Raw genomic sequence first — 12657 nt, 5'->3', positions numbered from 1 at the left:
TGAAAGTTGGATAGTAGGCAGAATTTGGTGTAAACAACATAAAAGCGTGGATCCAGCCTGCCTTGTAGACAGTTCACGCTGTTGGTGGTGGTGTGATGGTGTGGGGGATATTGTTGCTGACCATCTCCCTTTCTTGATGACCAATCTCCCAATGATAAACTGTGGTCATACAGTACATGTACGAGTAAAAAAAAAAGGTATTTAGAACAATACAAAAACACTGTATTACACTGCAAAAACAGCTATACTTGAAACAAGCCAAATATTCTTAAATCTGACAAAATTTTCTTGTTTTGAGCAAAAAAATCTGCCAATGGGGTAAGCAAAAGTTGCTTGACTAGAATTCTTAAAACTAGCAAATTAATCTAACTGCCATATGCCTTTTAACTAGACAAAATTGTCTAAAATGTATGCTTATTTGAAGAAAATATGACTTATTATAAGTAAAAGATACTTTGATATTTAGAAAATCTGTACCTAAACTGAGTATTATGCTTTCTTGAACAAGCTGTTTTCAAGAATTATTTGCTTACTTTAAGATTCGACACCTTAATTTAGATTTTTCACATAAAAAAAACACCTTACTATAGGACAAATTTTCTTAAAACTGAATTGTTTCTTTCTTGATTGAGCTAACTATAAGAATTATGTTTCGACTCTGAGAACAATAATCAGCAAAAATTCCTGAGAATAAGACACCATCTCTTCAAAAAGCTACTAAAAATAAGGGAATTCATCTTAAATTAAGACAGCAAAAGCACTCTTAGATTTTGCGCTTTTATTGACACAGCAATGGGTCAGTAACTCACTGAGGTCTGTTCCAGGAGAATCATGTCTAAAATTATACATTTCAGCAGGGTACTGTGTAACATGGCCAATATAAGAAGTGCATATTCCAGATACTCTTAACATGAATAATAACAGTATAACACACTCATGGCTGGTATCAAAAAAATTTTTTGCTGAAGCTTAAAACAATCACTATTTCAAATCCTATATTACATAACATTTTAGAAGAACAAGTTCAACGACCACACAAACAAACATGTGTTTTACATTTGAACAACTTTTCTAGAGAGAAAAAAAACAACCTCACTGACCAACACTGAGTCTGATAAACAAGGCAGATGGAGTCTGTCATCTGAGAGACTCACTCAATGAATGACTTCCACTCACCAAGCGCCTTCCTGTAAGAGGGGGTTGAATCTCGGTCATGGATGGAGTCTTTGAGTATTTCAGTTTGCAAGACAGACAGCAGCGTGGAAATGCACTTTGGATATGTGAGGTGGAGGGCATAGTAATATGCCATCAGATAGAGCAGTCCCTCATTAAGATCCTTCCGGTCAAAAGTGCTCACTGGTGTGGTTCCAACAGCTATCATGCAGTTGCCTTCAGAGACAAGCAGAACTGGACAAGCCAGGGGTCGCTGACGCAGGTAGCCTTCAGGGTCTTCTGAAGTCTACATGACAGAAAAAAAGAGGATTAGAACAAGACCGTAAGAAATACAATTTTTGAGTTGCATTACAGTTTAAAATAGATCAACTTTTTTTTGTAGGTTTTATTAACATCAACATGTTATGGGGATCTGAACTTTAAGAATATTTGACTGACTCCACAGTAAAATATATAAAATGAAAACATGAGTAACTGCAAAATTCAACAATATATACACATAGAATATTGCAGCCTTACCTTTAGGACATGGAAAAAAGCCTCACTACAGATGCCCAGCTTCTTAGGTGATACTGTGCTGGAAGGGAAAAGCACGGGAAGGGCTCTGAACACAGCTGCTGCATGTTCCACTGGTTTGAAAAAAGAAAAATAAGACAGGGCAACACCATTAAGCATTGCAAATAATGTAATCTGCAAAGCATAAATGTAGACAAATCAAGATACTGTAGCATTACCTCCATCCAAAGTTTTTGGCGGCTTCATAACTTTCTTCATGACACCATAAAACTGCACCTTCGAGTAGAAGATTTCCCATCTATCCTTCATCTCAGAAATGTATTTCAAGTTGGATGGTTGAATAATTCTCCGCAGCTCATCAAGGACCTGAAAAATACAGACAGAAACCCAACTGAGATAGATCTGTCTAGCTCTGTATCTGGTCTTGACAATAAGTGATAACAATTTAAACATGAGGGCCAGTATTTAAGAAATTTGAAAATCATATCAAAATGTCCCCAAAGGAATAACAGGATGGCTAAAAGAAATAAGTGCTGCTTACATGGTCCAGTTCTCTGAAACAAGGATATGCCTCTAGTATCTTCACTGCTCTGTCCTGCTCCTTTATAGCATCAGAGTTAATGAATTGTCTTCTAGACTCAAACTCCAGGTTCAGCAGTTGGGTAACAGCAGCTTTGTTCGGTTTTTTGGTCTTGTATATTTCTTGAAGTGTCTTGTAGTGTCTTGCCTGGGTTTTTTGGCTGTCAAAGAAGTCAGCTGAACCAGCTAAACACACAGAGCAGAGGTGTGTAAATCATTTATTGCCACAGTAAGGCTTTATATATCTGTTATTGGTGCAAAACAATAATACAAAAATACCAAAATATTTCTGTAAATTAGATCAACAAATTAACTAACCACCTATCTTAAAATTGTTCATTAATCCTGTGAAGTTGTCACTATTAAATGGAACACAAAGATTCCAAGATAAACAGTGAAGTAGTTGTGTTCCATTGTTAGCAGAATTTTTAACAAAAAAACAAAAAGTATCGTCCAAACCACATTTACACTCAGGCTGTAATAAGAGGGTGCATTATATTATACTTACATTCTTCATCACTGCCATCCTGGTGGTGCACTGGGGTGCCCATCGATCTAACTGGTGATTTATCTAGAATAATAGTTGATGCACTGGACTCCCCACTGCTGTCACTTTTTGCAACGCTTTCATTCCCATCCTTTCTTGGCTTCTTCGCAGGAGGTTTTTTGCCCTTCCTTGGACTTTTGACATTGGAGAGTCTCTTCATTAGCTTTTTAGCAACATGCTCCTAACAGGTACAAACGGTAAAAATTAAAAGATGATAAGATACATCACTCATGATTAACACAGAGTGGTATTGAGCAAATGCTACTTACCCACTCACATAAACAAGGGTTTTTTTACTTTCTTGAAAATCGTTTTTTGCAGTGTATACATGAGAATAAACCTTGAATTATAAAATGTACCAAACCCAAGACACTATGTTCTATTTTTCTCAAACCTCACTTATAAAAGTTAGTTCTAAAATAGTTTGTTATACAACAGTTCAGTTATAAATATAATATAGAATTTTATTTAATCTATAATTAAAAAAAGCATTGTGGTTATTAGGGACATGCAATCATTTTCAGCTGCCCATTCAAACAAATTTCCCTTTATTCCGTTAATATTTTTAGAAAGACAATTTCCGCCCTGTAGAAGGGCATCACATATATTATGCAGGATGCCGCAGAATAGTACATTGCCTTTCATCTTTTATCTTTGCAACCCAATTTGATTATTCACCTTATTCTTTTCCAGGAAGTCAGACTTTTCACTGTGTACACTGATGAAAATGTTTTGTGCGAAAAAAAACAAACCGTTGTTGTTCATCTGTTCTGACTGATTGTATCTCAATTAGAGCTTCAGACAGAGATGCATTTTTGTTCAAGGTGGTCAAGCTGATGATGTAATTCCATCATGGAATCTAACACTGAAAGCTTTCCAGAGCAGCCTTCACACTCTAGTTGCACCACAAGAAGTGTCAAGTCTTTGAGAGTTCTCACATCATTTGAACCTGCCAGCTGCTGACAGTTCAGACTATAAATGAATTTGTATTTCTGCACACAAAATCTCACACCTTTCTGGTGTAAAGAGAGACTTGAAAATGAAATGCATAAAGGGATTGATCCGATATCAGATATCTGAAAATATCAAATTTTCTTGCGCACTAATGACATAACAATGCCACAAAAATGCCCTAAAAAAGTCATGGTGTTTGTAATTTGAACTTAACAGCTGTCGCCAACAGTAAGCACAGAAAAGCACAGAAAACCATGGACTTAAAAAGACAGGATGCAGACAGCAAAGACCAGCTCGAAGGGACAGAGTCAGAGAATTTGAAATCAAGTGGCCTGAAGTGAAAATAGTGAGCAGGCGTTTAGAGTTAACTGAGGAGCAGATTCCAGGGTAAACAGAGCCTTGTTTCCAGGTGAGTTGACTTGGAGAGACAGGTCTGACCGACAGACACGAGAGATTCAGAACACAAGGGAGAACCAGAGCATGAAACCCTCTGAAAGTGCTACCACTATTACTGCTGTAATGTTCTGGTGGTGAGTGGGTGGATGAGCCGGTCCTGAAAAACAGCAGGTGAGCGATTAGATGATGAGGAGCAGATGTGTCAGTCGGTAATGCAGCAGAGCTGGTAAATGGGTTAGGACCCTCAGAGGAGCTCACAATCTATCCACTCACACAGTGGATAGATTGTGGATACAGAGAAAGAAAGAAATATATTTTAGTAAGAATTTAAAATACAGCCTGCAACTAAATTCCACTGTATTTAAATGAAATTCTAATGCATTTTCTTTGAAATTATGATGCAATTATATTTACCTACAAATTCTTAAAGCTGTGAACACTGGAATAAGTTTTTTTTTGTTTTTTACAGAAAAACAAAGGAATAATTGTAATATAAGTAAATTTAATCTGTAACTAAGTAACGATTAAGTCATTTTAAGTATTGCATAACTTCAGGTATTTTACAGGAATGGAGGCACACAGTACTTCAAATTACTTATACAGAATAATTTGTAATAATTTGTACATATTGCACAACTTAATGTGTTTTACAAGAAAGAAGAAATAATTAAACAGAGCAGAAATAATTGTAAGTAGTGCCTAGCTTCTGTGTGTTTTACAGGAAAGGCGATAGAGATGATACTGTAAGTAGTTTTAAATAAACAATTTTAGGTACTGTGTAAATTCTTGGTAATTTAGTGAGAAAACAAACGATATTTACTTACTCCGCACATGCGCTGTATACTCCTGAGAGCACAGGCCGTATTATAGAGTGCATTCATCTTCCCTAGTAAAATGTGTCGCTAAATATCATGTCATTGGTGTCAAACACGTTAAAATTCCATTTAATTACAGAGGAATTACATCCAAATGTGCTACCAAATGTTTTATTATATTCCCAGAATATTTCCTACTTGATTGCTTTGATCATTTTCTTAATTTCAGTATGGGATTTTTTTTTTTTTTGGAAATATCACCTAAATATCTCATTATTGAATCAAGGCAGATGAGCTCTCTCTCTCGTTGTATATATAACTGGGCTCATACTGTACCTGGCCAAGTACCAATGAGGAGCTGTGAGATCAGTGTGAGTTGTGAGTCATCAGGATTGACACTGGCTATCGGCCAAGGATCGCACGTCCTTGTTTCTCACACAGCTCTGTGTGTAACACTGACAGAAAAAGTCAAAGACAGCTAAATGTGTGCATGTCTACAGGGGAACAGCTGACTGACTTTGTCCTGATTCTCCGACGGAAGCTGCAGCCTCCGTGGCAGATGTGCCAGTCGGGCAGGCAGGATATGAATATAGACAGCTGAAGTTTTACAAAGAGGAAGTTGTGACAGTTCGCTATATTTTTGTGTCTGCGCTTAAAGGTACAATTGCACTTTACGATTTTTTGGTTTAAAATGGAACGAAGTGGAACGGCGCTATATCTTTTATGACAGATGTCCCAGGATCTGACATGGCAGCATATGACAATCCCACACAAACACAAACGTGCACACACACGCACTTCTGTCTGCTGCTAAGGTGATGTGACACTTGTAAACATATCAAACCAAAGCCTTCAATCTGTCACTCTGCTTATTGTGTGGAAAATGTGCTCAGAAAGCAAACAGTTGTTTGACAAAGCTAAATATAAGCAGCCGCACCTGTAATGTTGACGTTAGTGTCATTCATTGGAAGCGGCGGCGTTCTCTGCATGGTCGCAGTTCAATAGAAAGAAGCTAAAACGTGATCAGAGAAAGCGTGCTGTATGTTTAATAGATTAATTTATATATTTGTAGATGGAGTCATCTATGAAGCCACAGAGAATTTTTACCCCAGTATCCCGCAGGTAAAGGCAGCATTATAGACTCATGTAGATATTTTCAGAGAAAGAAGTGAAAGTCCACGGAGACTACCCACTCACTTCAAACAACTATGTCTGTGAATATGCAAGTCAAACAAAAGACTGGGAAAATAAAAATCCATCCATCTTCTTCTGCTTATCCGGGGCCAGATCACTGGGGCAGCAGCCTAAGTAGAGAAGCCACCTCCTCCAGTTTGTCCAGGGGAACACCGAGGCATTCCCAGGCCAGCTGCGAGATATAATCTCTCCAGCCTGCCCCAGGGCCTCTTCCTGACAGGATGTGCTGGGAACACCTCACCCAGGAGACGCCCAGGAAGCATCTTTGTCAGATGCCCAAAACCACCTCAACTGGCTCCTTTCGATGTGGAGGAGTAGCGGCTCTACTCTGAGCCCCTCTTAGATGGCTGAACCTCTCACCCTATCTCTAAGGGAGAGGCCAGCCACCCTTCGGGGGAAGCTCATTTTTGCTGCTTGTATCCGCGATCTTGTTCTTTTGGTCACTACCCACAGCTCGTGACCATAGGTGAGGGTAGGGGCGTAGATCGACTGGTAAATTGTGAGTCATCATGATTGCTTCGCTTTTACACTCTCTTCTCTCTCTTCACCACGATAGACCGGTACAGCGTCAGATCACTGCAGCTGCAGCACCAATTCGTCGAAAATAAAAATGAAGCAACAAAAAGAAGAAGATTTATTAAAAGTATAATTTGTTTTTTTGTAAATATATCACCATTACTAGTTATTTTATAAAGGCTCATTTTTTAAATAAGATAAAGTTCCAAAACATGGTCCATTATTCTGATTTATTTTTGAAAATGTCCCCTTCAAGGTCACCTCACTGTGCACCTCTGGACCACGTCCTGTATGACCAGTGAAAGTGCTGTTATAAGCACTTGTGTGTCCACACCACAGATTGTAAAATTCTGGATGGAAATGGAAAAAACTCCTTGCGACTGCTAATGAGATCCAGATTTCCAGCTACAAGCAGACACCACGCAGAGGTTTTCAGCACAAAAGGCCACAAGGCACTTGTGATTGTGATATCCTTGTGATTGTCCACTCCACTTGAATGTTCTCACATGTGTGTGAAAACAGCCACTCTGAAAGCGCTACAGCTCGAGGAGGCTACTTTGAGAGGGAGATCGGCCAAACCGTAATTAGTTGTCAGCCTTTTTTTTTTTTTTTTTTTTTACCATTGGAGGCAATGCATTTGCTGAGTTTTTGCACCAGTGTGTAGTCCTGGTAGAAAATGTAACCAGGATTAAAAAAATAAAGAAAACTGCCCATATTAAAAAATGTGAATGACAGACTTAAACAAAGGAGCACTGCAATGAGCAGCTGATGCTAAGCTTTGTCCTGGCACTTGGTGGCACGCTTTGGTGTTGTTTCAGCTTCTCAACTTGTACGAGCAACCGTACCCGTCCTTTAGGAGTCGACTGCAGCAAAGCATGCTTCAAGCATGAATGGTTATGGTTACAACTGCAGCCAAACTCAAATGTGCACAATAATCCTTAGTAAAATCATTTTCTTTTTGTTGATACCAAGAAAAATAAAATATCACCAGACTTAATCATAAGTGTTATTATGTCTGTGAGTGGACTGTGTTTTATTGTTGTGTTTACAGTCCAGTATTAGACAGGAGGTGTTCCTGACTCCTTTTTTCCCCACCTGTTCTGAACTAGCAGATCACATAGGCAGGATGATTAAAGACCCAACCTGCCATTTCCTCCTCCCAGACTCTGCATTTCACCTACTGCAGGGCAAGGCTATCACCTTTAATACACTTCCTTCCCTCTGGATGAGAATCTGACATCCTGCCTTTTTGTCAATGTCACTTTAATGGCTCTCGTCCCATTCGTCAGGCTGCCTTCGTCCCATGTACTACTCCTCTGAGTACACCATCTGCCAACGGTTTCCCCCTGCATACCCTCATATCTGGCATCTCCTTTAGAAAGAGCCCACTGAGTTTTATTCACGTTTCACTGCAGGAAGGTGCACTTCAAGTATTACTTCGGGGGTAAGTGATGCACTGATGATGACATCTCAGTCCTGAATTCATCTCTTGCTAACAGGACTCCAGGACAACTGAGCACATTGACCACAAGATACAAGTTCTAGCAAAAAAGAAGAGCATGTGAGGCAAAGGCAAACATACTTGTCTCAACCAAGCAATCACAATATTAGTCCTTCAGATCCACGCATATAACCTCGTCTTTGTGTCTCTGTTAATTTATTGGATTTTAGTGCGACTCTTTCAGAGGGCATCAATCAATAAATTGGATTGGGCCCAAGGTGAATTCACATATTTCATGCAAGCTCTGCTTCTAATTTGGTGGTTAATTGTGCTTTGTTCTATTGAATTATAGGACATGACAAGGCTTCCATTTAATTAACCCAGCTGCACTGTTAATATAGTAACACAGACAGATAGGACACTCGCTGTTGCTTCCTATGCAGCTAGATCCATTTATGCATCTATTCGTGGCAGCAGGGTAACTCTTAAAATCATCACAGCTACTTTTTAAGAAATGACTTTTTCAAATGTGCAGCATTTCAGAATTATTAATGACTCATTTCTACATTTTTTCTATAGTGAATGCAGTGTATCTTTATGTAATAATATCCAAGGAAGCCTTTTAGGTCTATAAAAGAAATACTATAGATTCACATACAATGCAAATATGCGATGCACGTAGTCAACATCCCACCAGATCACGTGGAAGCAAAGATGCGACTCCAGCACATTGTTCAGCTAAATTGCCAGAGTGCTCCGCTAAAAATAGGGCACACAACCGAGAGCTCTGGGGGATGTGTCACATGGCAGGAAAAATAAAAAATAATAATAAATAAATAAAAATATGGGCTTTCACTGAAAGCACAGATTCTTCTAAAGCTCTAGAAGAGGGATGATGTAAACAGTGAGCTAAACAGAGAAACAAATTTGCAAAATGTGGGGAGAAAGGAAAAACTGTTCTAAAAATCCCCTCTTACCCTTCATATGCCGGTATTAAAAGGATAGAGGCATCCCACCGAGTTGCCTGGGGGGGATGTTGCAGGTGTAGCGTAATTTAAGTTTTCAATTTCCTGCCAAAAATGAGATTTTACAAAGCCGGGAGACGGCGCAGAGCAAGAGAGATCTTTTTCTCTCTCTGACTCAATGGGAATCAAAGGAATGCTTAATGACGACTTCAACAGCGGAGCCGGGCTCCACACTGCAACTAATTTAATAATCACTGTTTATTTCTGAAAGGAGTCGCGGTGGGGGGAGTGGGGGTGCTATCGAAGAAACAGACTATCCTACGATGGGATGTGTCCTATAAACAAACACGTAGACTAGAGAAGCACTTTGAACATCAATGTGGAAATCCTAATGGAGAAAAAGGTAAATGGCAGCAGTGTTCCCGAGACTGCATTAAGCGAGAGAGAAAATGACAGTGGACCAGCCCACTGAGGATGCATCAATCAACTCAAAGCATGAATCATCCCTCGGGAGACAGCACAGACTCACAGACTCCACTGTTTAAACTTTAGCTGTTGTACTTTATGAAAAATGGTTTTTGTGTACAAAAGAGCTCATTTTTCCACAGTCTAGAGAAATACTCAGACCTGATGACACAAAAGCCCAACAAAAGTTTTTATTTAAAATAGTTTTTATCTACAAGAGCCACATTTACCAGTGGACTTTGCTCTCTTCCTTGTCCTTTGTGCCCTTCGCTGGTTCTGCTGGAGGTTTTGTCCTGTTAAAAGAGAGTTTTCCTTCCCACTTTCGCCAAGTCCTTGCCCGTACAGGGTTGTTTTATTGTTGGAGTTTGTTTCTCCGTGTTATTGCAGGATATTTTCCTTGCAGTACAAAGCGCCTTGTGGTGACTGTTATTGTGTCTTGGCACTACAGGGAGTGCAGAATTATTAGGCAAATGAGTATTTTGTCCACATCATCCTCTTCATGTATGTTGTCTCACTCCAAGCTGTATAGGCTCGAAAGCCTACTACCAATTAAGCATATTAGGTGATGTGCATCTCTGTAATGAGAAGGGGTGTGGTCTAATGACATCAACACCCTATATCAGGTGTGCATAATTATTAGGCAACGTCCTTTCCTTTGGCAAAACGGGTCAAAAGAAGGACTTGACAGGCTCAGAAAAGTCAAAAATAGTGAGATATCTTGCAGAGGGATGCAGCAGTCTCAAAATTGCAAAGCTTCTGAAGCGTGATCATCGAACAATCAAGCGTTTCATTCAAAATAGTCAACAGGGTCGCAAGAAGCGTGTGGAAAAACCAAGGCGCAAAATAACTGCCCATGAACTGAGAAAAGTCAAGCGTGCAGCTGCCAAGATGCCACTTGCCACCAGTTTGGCCATATTTCAGAGCTGCAACATTACTGGAGTGCCCAAAAGCACAAGGTGTGCAATACTCAGAGACATGGCCAAAGTAAGAAAGGCTGAAAGACGACCACCACTGAACAAGACACACAAGCTGAAACGTCAAGACTGGGCCAAGAAATATCTCAAGACTGGTTTTTCTAAGGTTTTATGGACTGATGAAATGAGAGTGAGTCTTGATGGGCCAGATGGATGGGCCCGTGGCTGGATTGGTAAAGGGCAGAGAGCTCCAGTCCCACTCAGACGCCAGCAAGGTGGAGGTGGAGTACTGGTTTGGGCTGGTATCATCAAAGATGAGCTTGTGGGGCCTTTTCGGGTTGAGGATGGAGTCAAGCTCAACTCCCAGTCCTACTGCCAGTTTCTGGAAGACACCTTCTTCAAGCAGTGGTACAGGAAGAAGTCTGCATCCTTCAAGAAAAACATGATTTTCATGCAGGACAATGCTCCATCACACGCGTCCAAGTACTCCACAGCGTGGCTGGCAAGAAAGGGTATAAAAGAAGAAAAACTAATGACATGGCCTCCTTGTTCACCTGATCTGAACCCCATTGAGAACCTGTGGTCCATCATCAAATGTGAGATTTACAAGGAGGGAAAACAGTACACCTCTCTGAACAGTGTCTGGGAGGCTGTGGTTGCTGCTGCACGCAATGTTGATGGTGAACAGATCAAAACACTGACAGAATCCATGGATGGCAGGCTTTTGAGTGTCTTTGCAAAGAAAGGTGGCTATATTGGTCGCTGATTTGTTTTTGTTTTGTTTTTGAATGTCAGAAATGTATATTTGTGAATGTGGAGATGTTATATTGGTGTCACTGGTAAAAATAAATAATTGAAATGGGTATATATTTGTTTTTGTTAAGTTGCCTAATAATTATGCACAGTAATAGTCACCTGCACACACAGATATCCCCCTAAAATAGCTAAAACTAAAAACTAACTAAAAACTACTTCCAAAAACATTCAGCTTTGATATTAATGAGTTTTGTGGGTTCATTGAGAACATGGTTGTTGTTCAGTAATAAAATTATTCCTCAAAAATACAACTTGCCTAATAATTCTGCACTCCCTGTACATAAATAAAACCTAATTAAAGTGAACTGAACTGTCTGTTTCATAGTTTTGTGTTTTATTTCTGTTACTTTTAAATCTTTGGTTATTTGTCATTTTTGTATGGCTTCTCGTGTTTGTGTAGTTTCCTTCTAATGTTTTACTAAACCTGTTCCAAACCAGGTAATCACGCTGCCCAGAAACACAGTGCTTCCCTCTGTAATGTGCCATATAGTCTTTGATCTTTGTGTAGTTTGTGCATTATTGTAGGTCTTTACAAAACAAGCTGCCTTAAAGTGACTTGAACTGCAAATTGAATTGGATGGAATATTTAAGCCTTTCAGATGAGTATCATGTCGCTTCTGATTCCAGTTTTGCGGTTTTTGGCTCTTCAAAATTTTGAAGGTATACCACCGTGTGTACCACTCTTCCTCCTGTTCATTTCCAGCCCCACTGCAGCCTCTCTGCTATTCTCTATGTCTGCAGTGGGGCTTTGTTAGTGTTTTTCACAGCCTGTTTGTTCTGGCTTTGTTGTTGGGAGATGTGTTCCTTTTTTTTGTCTCGGTACTCATTTTTAGTGATTTATTCATAGACGGAGCTCACTTGTAAAAAAAAAGACCACCGTCTCAGAAGAATCAGTGCGTGAAGACAAAAGGGCAGATAAACAAAAACATCTCTTGGATGTGATGCAACATTGTGACACAGCACAGCAGATGTAGTTATTTCTGTTTAGATTGTTAACTGCAATACCTGTGTAATACTGAAAAAGTCATTAATAAAAGGTGCTGACAGCAAACTTTGCTGTTGTGGAATTCAGTTCTGATTTAATCCGTCCTGTCCTCCCTGAATCACTCAAACGTGAAAGAAGTGGACATATAAGGATATTACAAAACAGTTTTTTTTCTAGTGAAAGAAATTAGCATTAATTTAACAGCTTCCACATTAATGTCAAATTTTGTGTTTTTCTTTGGATATTCCTGCATGATTTTCTTTGCATTGGCTCACCCTGCTGCCCCTGCTTTAGCATTCCATAATATTGTTCTTGGCTGATTCCCACCTCCTGGAAAGCAAAGCGGTGTTGATACTGAGAGAAATGACCAGAAGGCGGAAC

General features: G+C 39.5%; 1 protein-coding gene across 1 annotated transcript; it reads right to left on the bottom strand.

Annotated features, from left to right (window-relative positions):
* Window positions 1-1074: 1074 nt before the first annotated feature.
* On the bottom strand, window positions 1075-3085 carry LOC308403101 (uncharacterized protein). Its single transcript, XM_080892351.1, has 5 exons — window positions 2777-3085; window positions 2231-2454; window positions 1908-2055; window positions 1693-1802; window positions 1075-1459 (listed from the first exon to the last, which is right to left on the bottom strand). The coding sequence occupies exons 1-5, from the start codon at window positions 2973-2975 to the stop codon at window positions 1151-1153; spliced, it is 990 nt and encodes a 329-aa protein (XP_080748477.1). The 5' UTR covers window positions 2976-3085; the 3' UTR covers window positions 1075-1150.
* Window positions 3086-12657: the final 9572 nt, after the last annotated feature.

The sequence above is a fragment of the Rhamphochromis sp. 'chilingali' genome (assembly GCF_963969265.1).
Source record: "Rhamphochromis sp. 'chilingali' genome assembly, chromosome: 9".
Lineage (NCBI taxonomy): Eukaryota > Metazoa > Chordata > Actinopteri > Cichliformes > Cichlidae > Rhamphochromis > Rhamphochromis sp. 'chilingali'.
Note: the sequence above shows the minus strand (reverse complement) of the source record. Positions and strands in the feature narration are given on the sequence as shown.